This window comes from Hemicordylus capensis, chromosome 3 (genome assembly GCF_027244095.1).
Source record: "Hemicordylus capensis ecotype Gifberg chromosome 3, rHemCap1.1.pri, whole genome shotgun sequence".
Taxonomy (NCBI): domain Eukaryota; kingdom Metazoa; phylum Chordata; class Lepidosauria; order Squamata; family Cordylidae; genus Hemicordylus; species Hemicordylus capensis.
In genome coordinates this window covers 298,042,479-298,067,071 of record NC_069659.1, presented here as the reverse complement: position 1 = coordinate 298,067,071, position 24,593 = coordinate 298,042,479, and the positions used below count along the sequence as shown (strand labels likewise).

Genomic DNA, 24,593 nt, shown 5'->3' with positions numbered 1-24,593 from the left:
GCCCCAGTTGGTAAGGAAGGATCACATAACCCTACTCTGGTTTTATTTTACTTTTTAAAACAATGTCCTTGGCAGGAACAAGGGTTTCAGATGCCAGATGCCCTGTGTTGCTGGAGTCGCTTGCTGGATGAAAGGATAATGTTATTTGTTGCACTTCCTTCTGAACTAGTTCCAGGCTTCAGCTTATGGGTGTTCTGGCTGAAGATGTTCTGAATGGGGCAGGTAGTACAAATGAGAGCAAAGATGAAATTCTGGCTAGAGCTGATAATGGAAGCGATAAGGGAGCAGCTATCTACCTATGCCAGTTGCTTCATGGTATTAAATGTGTTAGTTTTCCCAGAGATTTCCATTACCCTCTTGACTAAAGCACCTGTCAGCCCATGCCACGTTTCCTTGATGTGGAAGAATAGTAGGCAAAGAGTCCTTACCCCACCCCCTCTTTCAAGAACGAAGTGTTAACAGCACACTTCCCATCTCCTGTGCCAATTCCAGCATGGTTGGTTTGAATGTCTCCATCGCCTTTTTTCTCTTCATAGTGGCACTCTGTGAAGTGACCAGGAAGTTTTCCAGAAGAATCTTTCCAACGAAGGTGTACCAGTGTCTTGCTAGTGAACTGTCCAGCTCTTTCCAGATGTGTGCTTGCTACCTTGAACTGAAGATGCTGTTTGAGATTGGTCCATGGGGTGGTGGCTTTGGCCCAGATGTGAGCCTGACTCTCCTCTTTCTTCTCTTCCTGGTTCATGGTGCCTCTTTTGACGGAGCTTCTGCTAACCCTGCTGTCTCGCTCCAGGAATTTCTAGCTTTGGATTCTTCCTTTGTGGCCCTGGTTGCCAAACTTTTGGCCCAGTTCATGGGGATGCAAGCAGCCTGTGCTTTCACCCAGCACTATTGGTCCTGGGAACTGACAGACTTCCACATGATTCAGAACTTAATGTCCCGTGACTGCACTCCCTCTCTCCACACCTCTGTTCCCCATGGCACCTTAGTGGAAGCCACATGCTCATTTGTTTTCCAGCTAGTGGTTCTCAGGTTCCAGACCAGCTATCTCATCTTCAGAGTTCCCATCACAGCACTTAGTGTTACCATCTTGGCCTGTACAGGTAAGGATCTTCCACTCCCCACATTTTCTGCTTTGATACACATTTAGAAATGATGTGGACCAGCTTGTTTATGTTCTTCTTTTGTGTACTAATGGTGTCTGGCCTGCAGCTAAATCTGGGACATTGCTTCTAAGAATATTTTTTTCATGTAATTACATTAGTATTAAGTTGGTTACAGCTGGTAATCTTAGCCACTTGAGGAAGTATTAAAGTGGGGTGGCCCAGCCTGAGGCTCTGCAGCTGCTGTTGGACTACAGCCTATAATCCCCAGCTGAAATTTATTGCAGCTGGGAATGATGGGAGTTGTAGTCCAACAGCAGCTGGAAAGTCTCAGGTTGGGCCACCCCTGTATTAAGTTATGAAAACAAGATCAGGAACTTTTACTTGAGATTAATATCTTTAGTTTTTTGGTACTGCAACCACCTGGTGGGACCCAGCAGTCTTCTGCTTCCACCTGAAGAGCAATACAGAAGGTAGGACGATGGGGATGAGAATCTAGAGTAATGTTTGACACTGGTGGTGCAGAGCAGCCAGGAAGCTGGACAGGCAGTATAATTAGAGAGCTAATGAAGCTGGAGGAGCCACATTGCCTACCCCTACTTTAGAGGCTTGGGTGAATGAATCCCGTGCTTGGGACTCCTCATGTCCTCCCTGCCCCCTGTTTTTAACCAAAAGCAGCTATAGGTGGGAGAGTTGATCCAGATTGGGCCGGGGGGGGGGGTAGCCTTTTCTTCCTAAACCATTATCATGCTGAAAATTGCTCCGCAAAGCTGGTGTGTGCCTCTGAAGCTATTTACTACAAACAACACTAGGGTATGTGTGGAATTTTCAGTGGGAAAATGTCACAAATGGAAAGGGTTAAACATCCCTCCCTATCCCTTGCTAAGGTCCTGATCTGGATCAGGTCCTTTGACAGCTGGGTTTGGTTTAAAAAGAAGACATGGAGAATTTTGGGAATCACTAACACCTTAAAGATGGTATAGGGGAACAGCTTTTTATTCCTCCTGACTTTTGCTGCTGTCACCAAGTAGACTTTTTTTTTTTGTATGTCTGAGTCCACTGCAACAGCCCTTTCAAAAATTACCAAAACCCAAAACATTATAGTGTGGAAAGGCTTTATAGACGGGATGGAGATACATCAACAAGCCTCTAATTGTTATATAACCAGAAATTTTACTTTTAGGGGGGGAAATCGGTTCAATTAAAACATTTCTTTTAGAGGGGGGAAAATACAAACTCAAAACAGTTACATACAGAACAGGTCAGGTTAAAATAAAAAGCTGGAAAACGGCAATCACTACCTGGCTCTATACTGGTCTCTGTGCTTTCTTCCTTCAGCTTCTGGCTTGCTGGGCAGTCTCTTCTAGTTACAGCCCAGGTGTGGGGCTCAATCCAGTCTGGCTCTTCCTTTTCTTCCAGTGATTTCAGCTAGGCTTTTCTCACAACTTCTCTTCTGAAGATGGACCAACTACACTGCAGACAGATTCTTCTTGTGAACTGCTCTCTTGGACTCCTCTGGACACACTCTAAAAACCATCTCAAAGTCTCTCATTCAGGCTTGGACTGGCCCACAAAGCATATTCCCGGTGCGCCCTACCTGCGGGGGCACCCCTGCGCCCCGCTGTACTTGGCAGCAGTGAATACTCCTACCCTTAAGTACCCATTCTGCTCAAAACCTAGCGCCCTCCCCACATACATTCCACTGCCCTCTCAGTGCCCCCAGTCCGGCCCTGCTCTCCTTATATGCATTTTTCTGACCCAACAGTTTCTCAGCCTAGCCAATAAGAATAAACAAAATTTCCCTCCATTTTTAAAAAAATATCTTCCCCACCCCCCCAAAATTAACTGTTAGACTGCTAAACTAAATGTGAAACTACAGAAAAACAAGAATGAACCTTTGACCCCACACAGAGACCAGCCAGCATTCTGTACATATTTACAATGGAGAAGATGAGGTTTGTGCCTCATTCCTTCACATATGGCATCAAAATCCAATCCAATATGCAAAGGCTTGAATATTGGGGCAAACCCAGCAACATTCAGTTCAAGAGAGAGAAATGAAAAATCCTTAATTTAAGTAAGAAAAATCAAATATAGGATGGGAGGATATGTAAAGATGGATAGTATGGCTTGGCAGCAATACATGTGAAAGGGACCAAGATCTCTTAGTGGACAGTAAGTTGAACATGAGCCAGCAGTGTGATATAACCAGGGGCAGATTAAGCTCTTTGCCACCCCAGTTGCAAGGAAGGTGGTGGTGGGGAGTTTAATTGAATTTATATTTTAATTAAAATGCGAGCTCCTCATGCGCCCGACCACCCGCCTCCCAAATTATGATGATGGTGGGCAGATGTGTGTCCTGTGGGATGCAAAAGGGCAATGGGTGGTGGAGAGAGCAGGCAGGCAGTGAGGCAGTGATAGACAATGAGGTGGAGAGGGTGGTGTTGTTGGAAATTCTCTGTGGTGAGAGAATCCTTTTCTCATTATAGCAGAGTGCACAGAGGCACAACACAGCAATAGTTTAGTTAGGCATGCGTGTTTGCTGAGCGTAAAGTAACTTGGAGCCAATTCATAGTTTCAAATCAATATAAAAGGCATTTATTAAGGAACTCCAGTCTAGCTAGGAAAGTGAGGAGTTGGGATCTCTAATCTATCTATCTAGCTGGATGCAGATGGATTCTGCATCTTCTCTGCACATATGGTGCAGGGAGAGAGGCTTGCCATGTTGCAAGGTAAGAGGCCAGGTAAGGAAGAGAGAGAGAGGAAGGAAGTTGAATCCCTAAGAGTAGCAATCTACATATCAAAGGGATAGTATCAGAGCAGTGGAGAAGTGATGACCAATGTCTTGACTCTCTAGCCCTCTGACTTACAAGTCTGTCCTCCACTGTCTGAGACAAAGAGACAGCACAAAGTCCTTTCTTCCAACAGTGTTGGGTCCTATCCCAAGCCCTCTTACCTCCTGAATAAGAGCAATCACCCTGTCTTGGGCTCATGTGTGCATGCACAGAAAGGCCCAAGACAGGGCAATTGCTCTCATTTGGGAGGTAGGCAGACTTGGGATAGGACCTATCGCCACCCTCTCCACCTCATTGGCTATCGCTGCCCTGCTACCTCCCTGCTCTCTCCACTGCCCATTGTCAATGGGCATCCTGCATGGCAGGCAACTGCCACCATGCCATCAAGTGAAAACACACACACAAACACACAGAAAATGTATATATTTCTTTAAAAGAATGCCACTGGAGGGATATTTGCCACCGTAGGCAGCCGCCTCCACTGCCTCTCCCGTCATCCCCCTACGGATACAACTGCTAAAACAGCCAATGAAATTTTAGGCTGAACTGACAGTGAGATAGTGTCCAGATCATGAGAAGCAATTGTCCCATGCTGTTCTGTTCTGCACTGGTCAGTCCTCTCTTGGAATACTATGTCCAGATTTGGGCCCCACATTTTATGGAGGACATTAATAAACTTGAATGGGTTCAGAGGAGGGCAACAAAGATTGTGAGGAGTCTACAAACCAAGCCCTATGAGGACTGATTGAAGGAACTGAATATTTTTAGCCAGAGGAAGAGAAGACTAATGAAGGGATATAGTATCTGTCAACAAATACCTGAAGAGCATCATTGTGGAAGCACTCTTGAGCATCGAGGCAGCAGTAGCAGTCAGCCCCACCTTGCCCCACAAAGGAAAGCACTCAAAATAAGTTTTGTCAAGTAGTAGGGGTAGAGAACTGGTTTAGGGGAGGACAGCTAGTCTTGTGGTAGCAAGCGTGAATTGTCCCCTTTATTAAGTAGTGTTTGCTCTGGCTTGCACTTGAATGTGAGACTACATCTGTGAGCACTGTAAGATATTCCTCTTAGGGGATGGGGCCGCTCTGGGAGGAGCATCTGCATGCTTGCATGCAGAAGGTTCCAAGTTCCCTCCCTGGCATCTCCAATATAGAGCTGAGAGAGACTCCTGTTTACAACCTTGTGGAAGCCGCTGCCAGTCTGTGAAGACAATACTGAGCTAGATGGACCCATTGTCTGACTCAGTATAAGGCAGCCAGCTTCTGTGGGTGACAGCCATTAAGCCTCTCGCCTACTGTCTGTCCTGTTCTTTGTCAGGTGCTGTCTGGCAGAGCTATATAGTTCAAAATCTGCTGAAAATGCCAGGCAGGACTGATGGTGGTTTTTAAAATGCTTCCTTCCTCTTTCCAGGTGGTGTTGATGATACAACATTTAAGGTTACAAATTTTTGTGAGATGGCTTGCATTACATAAAATATGCTGGTTAAATAATATAATTAGCTAGGGTTGGCTATATTTTTAGACTAAGCCATTTAGATCATTTTATATGTACAGTGTTACTTTAGATTTTTCTTCTCTCTGCCATGTTTTTCTTTTATTGTTCTGTATGGTTGTAGAACTCCCGATGCTGGTCTCGGATCGTAACAAATACATGTAATCCAATCTAGCTCAATATTTAATACTTCAGGCAAAAATACCAGGAAGTTCAATTTTACTGCTTTAATTTGAAGTTGCATTTCATCCTGCTTTTAGAACAGACCGCCTTATCACAGCACATGCCAGTGTAAACCAATTTGAGAGGGGGGAAAGTGGATTGAGCTGTTTGCTTTTCTTTCCCACAGCTGCGCCTTTCACAGGAGCCTTTTTTAACCCTGCCCTGGCCTTTGCTGTGACCTTTTCCTGTTCTGGACACAGCCTATTGGAGTACATGCAAGTTTATTGGCTGGGGCCCATTGCAGGTGAGCCAGTTTACAATACTTGCACCTGTGACCTTTCTGGAGGACAGACTAGCCCTGTATTCTAGTGGATTTTAATTACGTTGAATGTATTCCAAATGCTCATGGCCCATCGTGGTAAATTGCAAATAAATAAAAGGGCCAAACAGCAGATTAACATTAATGATGGCCCTGGCATGCTTTAATTTAACTTATTATTTATTTGTTGTTCTTTATACCGCTTGGCATGTAAATCTTTAGGCTGTGTACAGATGCCAACGTCAAAATTACAAGTTAAAATAAATACAACACAATAAAAACAATATAAAACAAATTATTAAAATTATTAAAATTCTAATTAAAAGCTTGAGAGAACAGGAAAATCTTGAGGGTCTTCCTGAAAACAAACAGAGAAGGAGATGCTCTTATTCAGCAGGGAGCATATTCCAAAGCCCTGGGGCAGCCACAGAGAAAGCTCGGTCCCGAGTAGCCACCAGATGAACTGGTGGCAACCATAACCGGACCTCTCCAGAAGATCGTAAAAGGCAGGAGGGTTCATGACAAAGGAGGCACTCTCTTAAATAACCTGGTCCCAAGCCATTAAGGGCTTTATAGGTAATAACCAGCACTTCGTATTTCATCTGGAAATATATCAGCAGCCAGTGCAGTTCTTTCAACTATTATGGTGTTATATGGTCCCTTTGTGTTGTCCCAGAGACCAATCTGGATGCCCCATTCTATACTAATTGTAGTTTCTGGACTATGTACAAAGGCAGCCCCATGCAGAGTGCATTACACTAGTCAAGTCTGGAGGTTACCAGCATATGTACCACTGTTTTAAGGTCATTCACCTCCAGAAATGGACATAGCTGACATATCAGCCAAAGCTGATAAAAATTGCTCCTGGCCACCACCTCAACCTGAGAAACCAGGGTGAGCTTGGGGTCCTGGAGCACTCCCAAGAAACATACATGATCTTTCAAGGGGAGTGCAACCCCATCCAGAACAGGCAGATCTAAACCATCTCTCGGGTCCCAACCCCTCACAGTCAGTACTTCCATCTTATTTAGATTCAACTTCAGTTTGTTATCCCTCATCCAGTCCATTACTGCCTCCAAGCAGGCATTTAGGGAAGATATGCCATTTCCTGATGAGGTCAACATGGAGAAGTAAATTTGGGTGTCATCAGCATAGATAAAACATTGGCAGACTTGTTCTTCATGAAATGGGATTTAGCTAGTAAATTGTAAATGGGCCACAGCACAGCTCAGGCCATTTTGCCTGCAATAAAAAAATTATGTATATTTTAGAACAGAGGGATGGAGTGTGCGGTAAGAATGAGAGAGATGGAATGGACAGAGAGAAGGAATGGTCAAAAGTAATTAAAAGTGGGACCAATACAGTATGTTGGAGTTTAAAGATGGTTCCCAGATCTGGAAAGTTTGAAGGCTTCTCCATTAATACAGGTAAAGAACAATAAAAGCTGCAATTAAAACCTAATCTCTTAACAGATTTTAGCCTTTTTAACTCTGGCATTCAAATGTCACCATTCTCCTTTTGGAAAATTAAATTTTAAGCTCCCTCTTTAGTTGTAGGGCAGATGACAATTGCATCTATATTCAAGAGAAGTGTACCAACAGCATCCTGGCAACATTTGAAAATCCAACAGGGGTGGTTTCAGGCTCTCCCATCTACAGCCATATTTTGCTGGAGAAGTGCTGCTTCAGCAATCAGTAACATTGGTCTGAACTACCTGCATAGGTCTTGTGAGTTTTGGTGCTTTATCTTAATTGCTGCCAATGTTGTTTTAGGAAATCTTTATAAAGGAAATCAACATACTGGTTTCTAGAACAAAAGCAAACAATAGAGCTTAAAAAAAAGAAACCGATAGGGAACAAAATAGTAGTGGAGAAAGCTTATTTGCCTTTAAAATTCTCGGTAGGGTTTGTTTTGGTGCCCTTTTGAGGGTATCCTAATCAGGGACAAAGGTGTGAAGCTGCCCAAGTTGCAAAGTCTGTTTCCAATGTGCAAATTAATACAGCCAAAGAAATTATTAGAAATTATTAGTGCATGGGCTTCTGTCTAGGAACTGTTGAATTGATTTATATCTGCTATGTGTCCACACATTTATCCAAAAATGGGATAGAAAGGGGTCTGGAAGAATGCATAAGGAAATGAAGTGATCCAGTCTTTGTTTTGGACTCTCTTCCAGGGATGCTGGTGGCTCTCTTTCTGTTCCAGGGGAACATCCCACGGTTTTTCCAAAGAAACTTGTTCTACAGTCAGAAGAACAAATACAAGATACCCAAGGGGAAACTAAGTCCAGCGTCCAACTGAGACAGGCACCAACAGAGAAGAGCATCATCAGCTCAGAACTCACTGACAGAACAGAGTGAAAGAGCCTGGCAATCGTGGGATGGGGTTGGCTCAGGCCCCTGGTTTTGTTTTGTTTTTAAATGGAGAAACGGGACAATTATCCTGGGTTTCACATGTGGTGGCCCCATCAACACTGATACAACTACACTCCAGCTGCGAACAGAAGGAAGGGCTCCTTCAGATGAACATTAAGGCCTGAGGCCTTTCACAGTCTTAAAAGGGTCCTTGATGTGGTAGATCCATTTCGTTTCTTGACAGGGCAGTTTAACAAGGAAGGGGAGACCTTGAGCATCTCTGTGGTCCCTTGTGGTATACCACCATCTCTGTGGTCATTTGTGGTATATGAGGGATGGGGAAGAGGAAAGGGGGAACTCTTATGTCATGTGCTATTAGGGTAATGGAATTTTAAAAATTGGAGTTTTGTGGGCCATCTTGTCCCAAATCTAGATCCAGAAAATATCCAATAGATTGATGTCCTCTACTTGAATCCCTCCAGTTAGAGAGAGCCCAACTCATCATCCAGTAACTTTCAGCTGAAATCTACCCTCCTGTAACTTAAGTCCATTAGATTTAGTCCTACCCTCTGCGGCAGCAGAGAACAAGTCTTTGCTCTCTTTCATGTGACAGTCAATCAGGTATTTGAACATTCCATTCCTCAGCCTTCTCTTATCCAGACTAAAAGTGTCCAGTTCCTTCAACTTTACAACTCCCCATTTATCCTCTAACATCAATGTTTATAGCTTCTTCAAACTTTTATGAGTGCCATGGCTGCTCATGTTTATGACTGCAAAGGTGGGGAGGAAATCCAACCCCGCTGCTGACACTTACTTCCTCCCACTAGGTTCACACCCTTATGGCGCCATATATTTGAAGGGGGACGTGCAGGAAGTGTGTTTGTTGATTCCATGAGCAGCAATCTGGATCAATCTAGACTGCAGCTCACAGAATCACCCGTGAATACGCTTAAATGCCTCCCCCTTCAGACAAATGGCATCTATAAGAACAATATCTCCCTTGCTGGGATCCCTGTCAATGTGTCTGACCATATTGAATGTGTGTACCTAAGTTTGGGGACCAGGGATAGATGGGGACCTCTGTTGGTATACCGATTGCCCCACTGCCCAACGGAGTCTCTGAGCTGGCGGACTTGGTCTCAGGCTTGGTGTTGGAGTCTCCCAGGCTTGTGGTGCTGGGAGACTCCAATGTTAACTTTGGGACCAATCTGTCTGGGGTGGCTCAGGAGTTCATAGTGGCCATCCCTATCCCAAGTGCTCTTGGGACCGACCCATATTGCTGGTCGCACGCTTGATCTGGTCTTTCACTTTGAACAGGGTGGTGTTGTGTGGGTGGGGACTCCAGTGATTTCCCCATTATCATGGACAAACCACCCATCTGGTTAAGGTTGGACTCACAACCACGTTCCACCTGCTCAGGGGCAGAGGGCCCATTAGGATGGTCCGCCCACGTGGGTTACTGTATCCAATTGGATTCAGCCTTGGAAGGATTTAGTGTTGGCTCTGCTAGTGACCCTGTCGACACTCTGGTGGAGAACTGGAATAATCAACTCACCAGGGCAGTGGACATGATCACTCTTAAGCAGCTTCTCCAACCCGCTTCAAAACTGGCCCCTTGGTATATGGAAGAACTATGGGGGCTGAAGCGGTGAGGTAGATTACTAGAGTGCAAGTGGAGAAAGACTTGACTTGAATTTGACAAATTATGACATAAAGAGCATTTGAAAATCTATGCTCAGGCTACACATGTGGCAAAGAAGCGATGATAGCAATCTATCATATGTTCGTTTAACTAAGTTTCATTCAGGAACCACTCCAATTTAGCCTATGTTCCTTAAGGAAAGAAAGCGTATGAGATTGCCCAGCATATTGTGTGTGTGTGTGTGTGTGTGTGTGTGTGTGTGTGTGTGTGTCCATCAATATCAACTTTGCAATGACTGGACCAATATGAACCAGATTGAGTACAGTTGTAGGAATACAAACAGACAACTCAACCGTGTAGTCTGTGATGATGTCATCAACCCCAATTCAAAGTGGCAGATGTGTGAATGTTTGAAGAGCAAGTGGGCTAACTGATCTGAACCAAATTTGGCACAGTTGTAGTGAGTGACATATAGGGAGACCTCAATGGGATAGTTTACAAAGATGTCATCCACCCCAATTCAAGATGGCAGGCACGTGCATTTTTAAGGCACAAGTGGACTAACTTGTGAGCCGCCCAAATTTGCTACTGGTGTAGGCACGCAAAGGAATAGCTCAAGGGCATAGTTTGTAATGATGTCACCCACCCTGACTCAAGATGGCAGATGTGTGAACATTTAAGGCTGAAGTGGGCTAATCTGTGAGGATGGTAATTTTCAATTAAGATTATAGTGAAAGGAAACTAGGCAGATTCGTTCTTACCATAACAACTTATCCTACTTTTCCTTGCTTTCCTTTCTGACTCCACCTCTCACACTCTCTACAGGATCCCCACAGGGACAAACTTCTAAACAACAAAACATAAAAGATTGCTAGAATACAACAGTCATTACATATAGCCCATGTTTAAGGTCACTAGGTCTAGTCTCTGACAGGGTTTTTATGCTTTTTAAGAAGTTTCCAGAGGGAGAATTTCCAGGTGCAGCTTTGTCTTGTGAATATCTTATCTGCCTCTCTTAAGTTTAAGGGCACAAAAACCTTTCTGAGTCTGGCTACCTCTAAATACTAGTCCTGCTCCTAACAGGCAACTCTGAAGATGAAGGAACTGCCAAGACGACAGTTGTCCCATGTTTGTTTTTTCTTTAAAATGACCTTTCTTTAAAGTGACCTTTAAAATGTGTATACCACACTCCCCGCCAAAGACATAGCAATTAAAATGCCATATATATATATAACACATTAAAAGCAATTGCAATGCAAACTTCCTCAAACACCCCCACACACAAAGCAAACATAAACAGCATCAAGCACAGTTCAAAAGAGTTTCCATGTAAGATGCAGCAGATACTAGCTAGCTCCAGCATGGAATGGAACCCATGACTTTAAACTAGGGGCTAAAACACCAGCAGTTCTTGTAACCTGTTGTGCTTTCCTTGGCAGAGTATTCTGCAACACAGGTTGATCATGCCGTTGAATCGGTGTTGACTCCTGGCGCCCACAGAGTCCTGTGGTTTTCTTTGGTAGAATACAGGAGTGGGGGTTACCATTGCCATCTCCCATGCAGTATGAGATGATGCCTTTCAGCACCTTCCTATATTGCTGCTGCCCAATATAGGAGTTTCCCATAATCTAGGAAAGACAGCAGCAGAGATTCAAACCAACAGCCTCCTGCTCTCCAGGCAGGTTACTTCCCCACTGCGGCATTAGGTGATGTAACACAGGTAGGCACTGTCATAAAGCAGCCATGTGAATTTTTATAGTTCTCACCTCTGTAACGGCTGAGATACAGAACAGTTCATTTCCTGCAACTGTTGCCTAGCAATACTTTGGATTTGATTAGCACACAGCACAATGACATTGGGGCAGGAAGGTCATAGCTTTTGAAGCTCTGGGAAAGAACTCAAACTAGGGAGTTTTTAGGCAGGGGTAGGCAACCTCGCCTCTCCAGCTGTTTCTGAACTACTATGCCCATTGTGGCTGGGGGTGATGGGAGTAGTAGTAGTTCAGAAACAGCTGGAGAGCCAAGGTTGCCTACCCCGAATGTAGAGCAATAGAAAGTAGAAGAAAGTAGAGAAATAGAAAGCAATAGAATGTAGAGCAATAGAATGCCTGTTTTTATGTTTTTATACTCTTAGCATGTTGTTTTTATTGTGTTTTTATTGTATGTTTTTAACTTTTGTAAACCGCCTTGGGGCTATATTTTAACGAAAGGCGGTATAAAAATGCAAAAAAAAAAAAAAAAAAGTGAAGCTGGGGACAAATTAAGAAAGTGGAAACCGTCCGGAAGAAGGGGGTTATGTGAGGCTTTCTGGCACTTGGGTTTTGGGGTTTTTTTAGCTGCTCCTTGCACCCAGAAGGTGGATGGCTTGCTCTGCTGGGATTCATTTTATGTATATTTCTAATTTGATGCTGCTGCTGAAGGAAGACTAGCAAGTCAAAAGGTATCTGGCAACTGAGACTTTGGTGTAAAGATGGTGAAGAGAGGTGTACTCCGATAAATCTACCTGTACATATGTGCACACCTCTACTAGCAGAACTATGGGCTAATCATTCAATAGAGTTTTGAGTGCTGCTGACATTTAACAATCTGAAATTTTGTATGTTTCCTATTTTAGAAGATGTTCAATGAGTTGAGACTTGGAATCAATGAACTTTGTATAATTTTGTACCCCAACACTTGTGTACAGTGGATAATAAACCCCAAATGATTTATGTATGTATGTATGTGTTTATTTATCAAATTTATAGACCACCTCAAATGTCCATCTCTGGGAAGTTTACAACAACATAAAACAAATGAAAAATGAAAACCTTAAAATAATTTAAAACCACAGTCAAGTTAAAAAGCGTGGGTGAAAAAAGAAGCCCTTAAGGACTTTTAAAAAGTTGTCAGCAATGGTGAGGCTCTTATTTCAGCAAGGAGCACCTTCCCGAGTCCTGGGGCAGCAACAGAGAAGGCCCGTCCCTGAGTAGCCACTAGATGAGCCCCTGGCAATTGCAGACGAACCTCTCCAAATTGTCTCAGTGGGCGATGGGGCTCATGGAGAAGATCTCTTAAAGGGGATGGCTGGGGGCCCCTCAGGAGCTGGAGGCTCGGGTTCTTTGAACCCATTCGTTTTATAACCTATAAAGCTACACCTTTCCTTTATAGGTTATAACCAGCACCTTGTATTTTTCCTGAAAAGATTGATATATTTTGGTATAGAAATAATATGGTCTGTCCAAGATGACTTGGAGACCAATCTGGCTGCCACATTCTGTACCAACTGCAGTTTCTGGGCAATGTACAAAAGCAGCCCTACCCAGAGCACATTGCAGTAATCAGGTCTGGAGGTTACCAGCATTTGTACCACTGTTCTGAGGTCATTTATCTCAAGAAATGGACACAGCTGGCATATCAGACAAAGCTGATAGAAAGCACCTCTGGCCACTGCCTCAACCTGGGACACCAAAGAGAGGTTTGGATCCAGAAGCACCCCCAGACTGTGTACCTGTTCCTTCTAGGGAAGTGTGACCCCATCCAGAACCAGCAGATCAAAATCGCCTCCTGAGTTCCCAGCTAGGACCTGACAAATGATTACATGTATTTATAATATAACCCATATTATGTGCTCTTATTGGCTTATTTGAATAAACTTCTTCTAGCAGTGAAAGCACAAATCTCTCTGTAAACAGGGAGTAAGCAGAAGGTTTCCTCAAACTGCTAAAGAGCCATGACAAAGAGCTTCACCACCTTGTGCTTTCCTGGCTTCCACAACCACCTGCCTTCATTACAAATTATAGGTGCAATCTAGCTAGAGTTAAGCCCTAAGGCTGCAAATCCTAAATGGGCCATTCAGCTCAGCAGGCCTAACTCCCAAGTTAATGTGTGTAGGAGCGGGTTACAGTCCATGGGAAGGAAATCCATTGTTGCATTGAAATCAGTGCAGCTTAGAGTCCTTAACTGTAGTCAATTAATAAAAGGCATCCTACGCTGTGTGTTTGCCAAGATAAGCTATTATGCTTACAAAACGTGACCTTGAAAGTTCATAAAACAGGCATCACATGTCAGATTCTTCTATGCAGAAGGTCCCAGGTTTAATTCCTGGCATCTCCAGCTAGGGTAGGGAAGGACTTCTGCCTGAAACCTTGGAGAAAGCTGCTGCCAGTCAGTGTAAACAATATGGACCAATGGTTTGAATTGAGCCATTTTATTTGTTTGTTATTTCTCTTTGTAAACCACCCTGAGCCATTTTTGGAAGGGCGGTATAGAAATTGAATTAATAATAATAATAAATCAAATTATTATTATTATTATTATTATTATTATTATTATTATTATTATTATTATTAAAAATAATAATAAGTGCCCCCAGTGAGGCACCACCTTGGCGTGGTTGTGGGGCTTGCGTGCTCTGAGGAAGATGAGAGCTATGCCAGAGGTCCAACCATACTGGACAGGTCTCACCAGAGGAGCCAGATAAAGAGTGCCTCTCCCATCAACAATATGGTGAGACGTAACTTTAATAAATCTATACCGGATTGGTCGTCGCCCAGGTCAACAAGGACCGCGCCAGGTGCTGGAGTCCCTGGACATCTGGTAGCAAGTGGGCAACAGGACTCAGGATCTTCAGTTGAGCAACCAGGGCTGAAGACAGCAAAGTTACTGGAAGAAATGTCGCTTAACTGGAAAAAATATACGAAAAATGCCAGCAAGGATATAATGATCTGCTATTACAAGTCTAGTCCAACTAGAAGAGGTTATTTAAAAAGAATGTACCAAATTTGGAAAGAGAAGCATCCAGATACAGAAATAACAGAACAAAGGCTAGCAGACCAGAGAAGATTCATAATAAGAAATAAAGTATTTACAGGAGTTGAGCTGGAAGAACTGCAAAGAGCAACAGGGGCTCAAGACATGGAAGAAGAATTACCACCAACTGAAGCAGTTGCTCAGGCGCAGGTGGAGGAGGTGTTGGAAATAGAGGATGCCACTGTTGCTTAACTGTTTCAAAATCAAAACCAGGCAACCTCCCCTTTGCCTTCACCTCAAAAACCCAAATGCCATTTAACAGAAAAGCAACAAGAACTAAAGCAAAAAATAACTGAGCACATGAACCAAACAACCACCAGGGTTCGACTTCCAGCTCTAAAAACAGTTGCCAAAAAACAACTTGCTCAGCTATTAAAAGATGTCAATGCTGCACTTGCAGAAATAACAACCAAGCATTTGCAAGAAACAAACCAACTAATGTACAGAGCAGCAACAATAACAAGACAAGAGCTCGGATATAAGATCAATGGACCTGTCAAAAAAGAAAGTAGTACATCACCTAAATGGAAGATTAGATTAGAAAATAAAATCTCCAGGCTTAGATCAGGTGCTAGTAAATTGAAAGATATGAAAGACAAGAAGCTGAAGAATGAAAACACCAAACAGTATCCGATCCAAAAATACCACCTAGATTCAAGGAAAATTAAAGAAGTTCTGGAAATAATAAAGCAGCAAATAACAGCAGTGTCAAAGAAGATTAGGAGATATGAAGCCAGAACTACACAGCACAGGCAGAATCTCCAATTCAAGTCGAATCAGAGACGTTTCTACCAAAGCATAGAAGGAGAAACTGCAAGAAACGTAGAAAGACCAAATAAAGAAGAAACAGTGCAATTCTGGGGGAAATTATGGGACAATCCAATAGATTATAATAAAAAAGCAGGCTGGATGAAAGAGGTCAAAAAATGTAACCAACAAATGCAAGATCTAATAATAACACCAGAATTAATAAGTGAAAGAGCAAAGAAAATTAAAAATTGGACTGCTCCAGGCGACGATGAACTGCATGGCTTTTGGCTTAAACACCTAACAAGCCTTCATAAACAACTATCAAAACAGTTCAATCACATTTTGCAAGGAGGTGATATTGAACAATGGCTAACAACTGGGAAAACTCATCTCATCATGAAAGACCCAGCAAAAGGTGCAGTTCCAAGTAATTATAGACCAATAACCTGTCTGCCAACCATGTTCAAATTATTAACTGGAATAATAGCAGATGAAGTGATGCAACACTTATTAACTAACAAACAGCTTCCAGTTGAACAGAAAGGAAATTGCCCGAACACCAGAGGCACAAAAGACCAGCTGCTGATTGACAAAATGATTTTAGAAAATTTCAAGAGAAGAAAAACCAATCTAAGTGTTGCATGGATTGACTACAAGAAAGCCTTCGATTCATTGCCTCACACATGGATACTAAAATGTTTAGAAACAACTGGTGTCAGCAAAAATATTCAGATATTTATAAAAAAAAGCAATGAGCATGTGGAGTACACAGTTAACAATCAATGGTGAGACACTTGGACAGGTTATCATTAGAAGAGGTATTTTCCAAGGGGACTCACTATCCCCTCTGTTGTTTGTAATCGCCATGACCCCACTTTCACAAATACTAAACAAAACAGGCCTCGGATACCAAACATCTAAAACGTCAAGTAAAATCAACCATCTGCTGTACATGGACGATCTGAAGTTGTATGGAAAGTCCCAGTCAGAAATCGAATCACTGCTAAGCACTGTCCATATATTCAGTAGCGATATAGCAATGGAGTTTGGACTAGACAAGTGTGCTGAATTAATAATGAACAGAGGGAAAATAACAAAAACAGAAGGAATAGAACTGCCCAATGGAAGCAAGATCAAGAACCTGGAAGAGAAAGAACATTACAAATACTTGGGCATTCTCCAGGCTGATAACATTGCACACACAGAAGTTAAAAGAAAAATTGGAAGTGAATACATCAGGAGAGTTAGAAAAATCCTCAAGTCCAAACTCAATGGCGGGAACACCATACAAGCCATAAACACCTGGGCTATACCTGTTATCAGATACAGTGCAGGAATAATAGACTGGACCCAGGCAGAGCTAGAGATTCTAGATCGTAAGACCAGGAAAATCATGACCATCAATCATGCTCTGCACCGCTGCAGTGATGTAGATAGGCTCTACCTCCCTCGCAGCTCAGGTGGAAGAGGAATGCTGCAAGTCCATCAAACAGTAGAGGAGGAGAAAAGAGGCCTTGAAGAATATATAAAAGACAATGAAGAAGATGCACTTAAAATGGTCAATAATGCAAAACTATTCAACACCAGTGAAACAAAGCAGGCCTACAAGAAAGAACAAGTCAAGAACCGAGCAGAAAAATGGAAAAATAAGCCACTGCTTGGTCAATATTTGCACAATATAAGTGGAAAATCAGACATCACCAAGACCTGGCAATGGCTTAAGAATGGCAACTTGAAGAAAGAAACAGAGGGTTTAATACTGGCTGCACAAGAACAGGCACTAAGAACAAATGCAATAAGAGCAAAAGTTGAAAAATCCACCACAAACAGCAAGTGCCGCCTTTGTAAAGAAGCAGATGAAACAGTGCACCACCTAATCAGCTGTTGTAAAAAGATCGCACAGACTGACTACAAATGGCATGACAAAGGCATGACAAAGTAGCAGGCATGATACACCGGAACATCTGCAAAAAATACAAGCTAGCTGTAGCCAAGAATTGGTGGGACCATAAAATTGAAAAAGTTGAAGAAAATGAAGATGTAAAAATATTATGGGACTTCCAACTAGAAACAGACAAACATCTGCCACACAATACACCAGATATAACTGTAGTCGAGAAGAAAGAAAAACAAGTCAAAATAATCGACATAGCAATACCAGGGGATAGCAGAATAGAAGAAAAAGAAATAGAAAAAAAATAAAATACAAAGATCTACAAATTGAAATTGAAAGGCTGTGGCAGAAAAAGACCAAAATAATCCCAGTGGTCATTGGCGCCCTGGGTGCAGTTCCAAAAGACCTAGAAGAGCACCTCAACACCATAGGTGCCACAGAAATCACCATCAGCCAATTACAAAAAGCAGCTTTACTGGGAACAGCCTATATTCTGCGACGATATCTATAACAATTGACAATAAAATTCTGGCATCCCAGGTCCTTGGGAAGGACTCAGTGTCTGGATAAAACAAACCAGTCAATAACACCTGTCTGACTGTGTAAACAAGAAATAATAATATTAAGGCAGCTTCCTCTGCCCTTGTGTTCTGAAAGCTAATACACATTATAGCTTTTGTAATGGGCTGTAGCTCAGTGCTAGAGCATCTGCTTTGCATGTAGAACATCCCAGTTTTAATCCCTGGCATTTCCAGATAGGACAGGGAAAGAGTCCTGCCTGAGAGCTTGGAGAGCCACTGCCAGTCCGTGTAGACAATATGGAGTTAGATGGACCAATGGTCTCTTTTTATATATGGCAGCTTCCTATGTTCTGGAAAGGCAGTGATCAGGATAGCACTGCTTACTCCGCCATCTATCTTGTTAGCACAGCTCATCTCCTCCACAGTGGAGGCTCCACTATCCTCCTGGGGCAGCACAGAGCTGGAGTTCTGCAAGAAATGAAATGGCCAGCTCTCTTTCTATCAGGAGCCGATTCGAATGTATTCCGCAGAGGAATCGCTATATTAAAAATTGCTATTTGGAAAAGAAAAACCCATCTTGTTGAAAAGTGGTACATAATATTCATAAAATATTTTGCAGGAGAGGACACACACAGGAGCAGATAGGAATCCTATTCCTTTCTGTGTTTCATGACACTCTGCAGGAAAGAAGAAACTATAAGGAGGAGACTGTCTTATGTCTAGTTTTTTTTGTTTGTTTTTTACATTTAAAAAATCCAGATCCCATCATTTTGGCTGCATTATAAATTATGTCAGTAATGTACTGACCCACAGAAAATTAGGGAACAAAACAAGTCTAGGAATTCAAATCAGATGTCAGGTTTTTGAAGGATTTATTTCAATTGAGGATCTCTTCCTGGTTGGCAGGACTTATATAGGGGGAGAGCCTGATTGCTAATAGATCAGATACTATATGTAATGGTCCAAGTTGCTGCTAATTAATTGTTGCCTGGTAATTCCTAACATCTACACTTGTATAGTGGTTTGCTACAGTAATTTTGGAGAGGAGGTAATTGCAGGGGCTCAGCTGAGGGATGAGCACAATGAAGGAAGGGCACAATGGCATGTAGATTTTGATTCCTATGTGGAGCCTGCTGGGCGCTTTCCAGATTGGACCCTGTCACGGTGTCATGTGGTATCTCGGAAGTGTGCTTCCACACTTCCGGCGTTGTGACACCTCGGTCCCTACGTGGACAGGAGGGTGCCGTTCACATTTCAGACCTTGTTTCAAATATAATCGCTGCAATATAGAACGAGGACATTGTATATCCGGCATTAAAAACTTGTTGTTTTTTCGGGTTGTTAGTTTCCGCAAGACTGCTCCCCCTGCTGTTTACGTTTTGAATGCGACTTGCCTGAACAAAGGCATTTGGCTGCTGTTGAGCAGATAGCCTGGAAAACGTCTTGGTAGATGAGTGGAAGATTTGCTCTGGGCATGGGCATGTGCTCCAGTTAGTCTTTTACCCTTGTTAAGATCAGCATCCTGCTCCTGATGGTGTCAGGATGCGGATCACAATTCAGTTCAAACAAATGTATCGCGCATATTTCTTCTTAAAACTGTTCTGCGGTGGTATTGTTTTGGTAAGTGAGCTGTCTTGCTGAACAACAACGCTTTCTTGGGGAACTGTTGTCTATACAGGAGCCTGCTGTACTGAAGTTCAGGTGTCACCAAGCGCTGGCACATCTTCCTCCTTGGCTTGTCTAACCCAGGCTTCAAGTTATAGCCCAGAATCCTTGCACTGCCATACTGCAATGGTGCTATTGCTGGGTCTATGATCATATTTGGGGCTACACTGCCACCTCCCTGAAGGCAACTCCTTGCCAGCTGCTCCCGTTTCTGCTGCAGCGCCCTCACTTCCCCCTGCAAGTGCTCCCTGCCAATGTGCCAGTCTATCTTTTCCCAGAAAGTCTTATTGAAATGCATGTAGATTTCCCAGTCAAGTTTGTTCCAGAACTTTATCTTCTCTATAGTACTTTCTGACAGGGGAGTCTTGGTGCTATTGTGCCTGCTGTTAAGAGGGAAGGCAACCACATCATCCAGATCCCAACACAAGACTTTCTTCAGTAGCACCATGGACTCATCAAAGTACTCTGAGATCAGGAGAAGATCAAATTCGGACTCAATTGCTCGCAGCATGAATTGGACCTGCTTTGCTGAGAAGTTCCCATTGTGGTTGTACCCAAAGTCAAATGTCATTAGGTTTTTGGAATAATGGCTGTCTGTAGCTGAGGCATTGTAAAACCAAGAAGTGTAGTTGAGAAATTGCTCCAGGCTCCTGGCTTTGGTGAATGAGGATGCTCCTTTGTAATAGGTAAATGAAGATTCCATGAGATGAACAGGATTCCGGAGAATGGAAAAGTAGAAGGTAGTGTTTGGCATGACTCTGGCAACCTGGAGGAAAAAGCATAAAAAACAAAAGAGAAACTTCTTAGCATATAATTTACCAAGACATAGGAAGTAAATACCAAAGACTGAAAGCAAGCACTTTCCAACAGCACACCAGATTTCTTAAAGCTTCTTCTTAAAGTGGTCTAATTGGGAAAGTATGCTGGCCAGGTACTGTATGCCCAGGGTACTAATCTAAGGAGTACTTCTTAAATTTACCCCTTTCCTACAGATGCCTCTGGCACCTCTGCTTCTTGTTCCTGCTTGTTGTCAACATGAAGTACACTAGGATCTGCTTTCCTTATCTGTGTTTTACAAAATGGGCTGATGAGCTTAACACCCCTGGGATAAATAATTGAGAGCCTCCACCAGCGCCAGTCAGAGGGGGGTGGCCAGGAGTGCCACTTGGCCTGGGCCTCAAGCTCAAAGGGGGCTTCAAATTTAGAAGAATCCTCACTGTTCAACTATGGGACGACAAGAGTGCTTGAATAGGCTTGCCATGCTTAACGTCAACTGTGACACAAGACGAAAGCTAGATTTCCCCCCTGAATAATTAGTGCATTTGCACAACGCTTATTCTACCTGGCTCCCAGGAGCCTCCCTGTTTGCAGTTGCATCTCCAGGCTTGGAGATTGCACTCTGGATATGCTCAGGAGCTGCACCACAATGTGATCTCTCAGTTTATAATACACATGGAGACAGATTGCTTAGTTGGCAGTGGGCTAGTCACCCCTAGATTTGGCTGCAAACAAAGCAAATTGAAACAGGGATCAGATCCACGCCCCCTCCCTGTGTGGGGGTCCCAGCTAAGTAGACTCAAGAGTAAACGATACCGAGTTATCTTTCAAGGACACCCTACACTTGGAGTGAACCACCTCATTTCCCTCCTTTCACAGGAGATAACACCCATTAAGGAACTGACTGTGCCAGCAGGAAAAAAGGCAGATATCATGGCCAAGTAATGTTCTCCCCATTGCACAGGAGATGAGTCAGTGATGTAGACCTAGAGGTGTACCCATTGGAACTACTGATAGGATTACTGGAGAGCCTGTCCTGACACAGATATTCTTTCACGTACCTGCATATGCTGATTTTCATGCTTCTTGCAAGCCTTGCTTGCAAAAGGCACACCTCCATTGTTACACCAGGAAAATAGCAATCAGACACAATGCATTTTGCACAGGTCCACCCAGACAATTCTAGACAGCAAAGCATGACAGTAGGAATGTGACCCCAAGGCACGTTTTGGGATATAAGTATCCCCAGTTCTATGACCCAGTATGCTTCCCTGTGCCTCTCGCTTGGGATTCCAACTAGTGCTGCAACAAGTGCTCCCTTGTGCTTTACTCTTGGGACTCCATCGGATGCTCTCTACAACTGCTGTGCTCTCCCATGCTATACACTAGAGACTCCATGGATTCCAGCAAACCATCTTCAGGCTTCCTTGTATGCAATACTTGGGACTCCATTGGGCACTGCTTCTGCCTTCCTGCACCCTGAAAAGAGCTTGAAATTACTACCTGGATCGGTCCTTGTGCCAATCCATCCAGCTTGTCTTGCACTTATAGGAGACTGGACCCACAGAGAAGCCATTCTTGTGGGCACCTCTCCCCCTATTAATCTCCACAACCCTCCTGCTTCCCATCACCCTGAGGAGTGAGATTCTGCAGCCCAGAAATCTCATCGTCCAGACCAGGTGAATATTTATTTAGCATATTTAGCATATATGAGTCTTGATCACTCCTTGGGCCCTGAAACTATCTCTGCTGCCCTTTCTTAAATTCAACCCCATCTCTCTATCTCAAGCCTTCTTTCTCTTGCCCGCCTGGGAAACTCACAGAATTAGACCTTAAGCTAAAATGCCTCATTGCAGTTGGTTTACTTAGAAACGTACTTTATTGCTCTTTAAGTTAGAAATGCCTCATTGTAGTTAAATTGCTTAGTACATTTCTACTGATCTAATCACACCATTATTTTCCTGTATCCTCCTTGATTTAAATAAATTCTTCTTTTATTTTTGAAACTATATCCTTGTCTCCAATCCAGTCATTTCTTGAGTCCAAACGTTTGCACAAGTTAAAACTGGTGGAGGTGACCCCTTTTACAGCTAATTCCCCACACAGCCTGAGCGTTGGGGGTGCTGACCAATCATCCCTGGGCCAGTTCTATTAACCGCACAGAAAAGGCTAGAAACGCATTCACTCTTATTTAGTGTCTTATTTTGTTTTCATATGTTATCATTTTTAAATTTTTATAATGGCTAGGGGCCTCAAAAGCTGGAAGTTGCCTAGGCCTCTCTGGACCTCTGAGAGAGACTGGCCTCCACTTAACATCCTTCTCCCCACACCTTACAACTCTGTGTCCCTCACCTGCCACTTTCCTTCCCCCTCCCCACCCCTTTCCAATGACACCTACACTTTACTACTTGCTCTGGAACAGGGACGGCTCAGTTCTAGAAGTGGAGCAAGTGAGAGCTCTGGCTCTTACCTCTGGCTTAAAGAACCTCATATGATGACACACAATGTTAAACTGGGATGCTTTGCTCGGAGAAAATCCTTCCACAGCCGCTGCTGTGAAATAATAGGGATAGTATAACTGACTGGCACCATTGACCGGCAAGGCAAAGGTGAGGTTACGAGTCTCACCAAAGCGGAACAAGATGTTCATGACAGTGCTGCTGGCGCTCTTGTGCACTTTCAGGAAAACAATGTAGGTCTTGGGCTTGCATGTGGCACCTTGGGAGAGGCGAGAGAGGCTTGTTCCAGCTGTCCTTTGAACATCTGGAAGAACCAGTTTTTCTGGTGGGGGTGGCCTGCCATCATCCATCTCTGTTGATGCAACCTCAGTTGCTCTTTTGTCATTTAGGGCATCAAAGGTCTGTGATGTAGTCATCTTTTTACCATTGGAAGAGCTGCTTTTCTTGAGGATGGGAGAAGGCCATGTTTCAGTTGGTCTCTGCAAAGGGGCTTTATCACCTGAGGTCTGGTCATATGGAGCAATCCTTGTTGCAGATTCAGTCACACTGACCAGGTAAGTTCCAGCCTTTGTTGAGATTGCCTGCTCGCCTTCAGGAAACATTTTGGTACTGTGCTTCAGATCTTTCAGTCTTTTTGTTGCATGTAGAACCCATGTCTCCTCAGAACCCTCTACAGAATGTTTCTGTGAGAATTCTTCTTCACTGCTCAAACCGGCATTCAGAAGTTTGGTTTTGTTGAATGCTTTGCTCAGTTTCATGGTAAGCTTATTTTTCTCTGCAGAGCTAGCCCTGGGATCCAGGAGTTTTCCCTTGTTTTGTGGAGAGCTCTTCTGCTTAGGTTCTGAAAAGATGTGGTGGGCAGGAATTGGGCTGCTTTGATCTTGGAAGGAATTCTCATTAGCTCTGCTTTCCTGGAGGGCAAGTTGCTTCAATCTGAAATCACACTTACAGTTCCTGAGAAAGACAAAATGTGATTCCTTCAAATAGATTTAACAGGAAGGCCTCCTGATCCTAATGCTCAAACACTTTCCCAAATGACTTTCTATTGTCTACTTTTTCTGGATTCTGCTCTCTTCACCCAACTGCCCAGTTTGCAAGTATTCCCCTTTTCTCTCCTATATACTATCTACCACATGTATGTGTGTCACTACTACAGATAGATGCCTTATTCTTTAAATGTGATGGGAGCAAATAGTTTATTTTGTGGCATATACAAAAGCAACTACAATCACATTATATTTCTCTTTGCCCAGACAGCACCCTCTGGTCTCAACAGTCCCTTGCTGCAATTCTCGTGGGTCCTCCATTACAAACTCATCAGACCTGCCATTTCACCTTTCCTTCACATACACAGGTTCTTGATAATTGGTTGTGAGCTACTGGTGAAGAACAATCCAGTGCAGAGCCAAGACAACTTGGGGATGAGAGTAGGAGCAAGGAGGCTAGAGGGCTGCAAGTAAAGTCTCTGAAAAGTGGTATAAGAGTTCCAAGTTACTGGTCAATGCCATGGATGTGGTGACTGCTTGATCCTTCCCATTGGATACTAGTGTCTGCGCCCTGGTGCATATGGACATATGAACATTTGTTACATTGTTATCATTAGCCCATTTAGATGCATTGCTTACAGCTATACTTGAAGGAAGATTTAAGTGGGTTCCATAGGCAGAGTGCCTATGTCCATATAATACAGAAAGTATTGAAATAACTCACTTTCTGTTATACTGTAATTTTTATAAAAACATCCATGGCTTGTATTTGCTGCCATTTTCAAAAGGCTACCCAGGATGTTCTGATAAGTTTTATGTAAGCGGTCTTTTATCTGATACAAATGATATGTCGAGCCCTTTCTCACGATCCATGAGAAGGGCTTGGCAGCAGG

At 43.3% G+C, this 24,593-nt stretch overlaps 2 protein-coding genes across 2 annotated transcripts; one reads left to right on the top strand and one right to left on the bottom strand.

Moving 5' to 3' along the window:
• The first annotated feature begins 493 nt into the window (after positions 1–493).
• Positions 494–8,162, top strand: LOC128350605 (aquaporin-12-like). Its single transcript, XM_053309000.1, has 3 exons — positions 494–1,100; positions 5,733–5,849; positions 8,038–8,162. The coding sequence occupies exons 1-3, from the start codon at positions 494–496 to the stop codon at positions 8,160–8,162; spliced, it is 849 nt and encodes a 282-aa protein (XP_053164975.1).
• An 11,212-nt stretch (positions 8,163–19,374) lies between these two features.
• On the bottom strand, positions 19,375–23,472 carry LOC128350604 (galactose-3-O-sulfotransferase 2-like). The gene is made up of 2 exons (XM_053308999.1): positions 22,726–23,472; positions 19,375–20,244 (listed from the first exon to the last, which is right to left on the bottom strand). The coding sequence occupies exons 1-2, from the start codon at positions 23,470–23,472 to the stop codon at positions 19,375–19,377; spliced, it is 1,617 nt and encodes a 538-aa protein (XP_053164974.1).
• Positions 23,473–24,593: the final 1,121 nt, after the last annotated feature.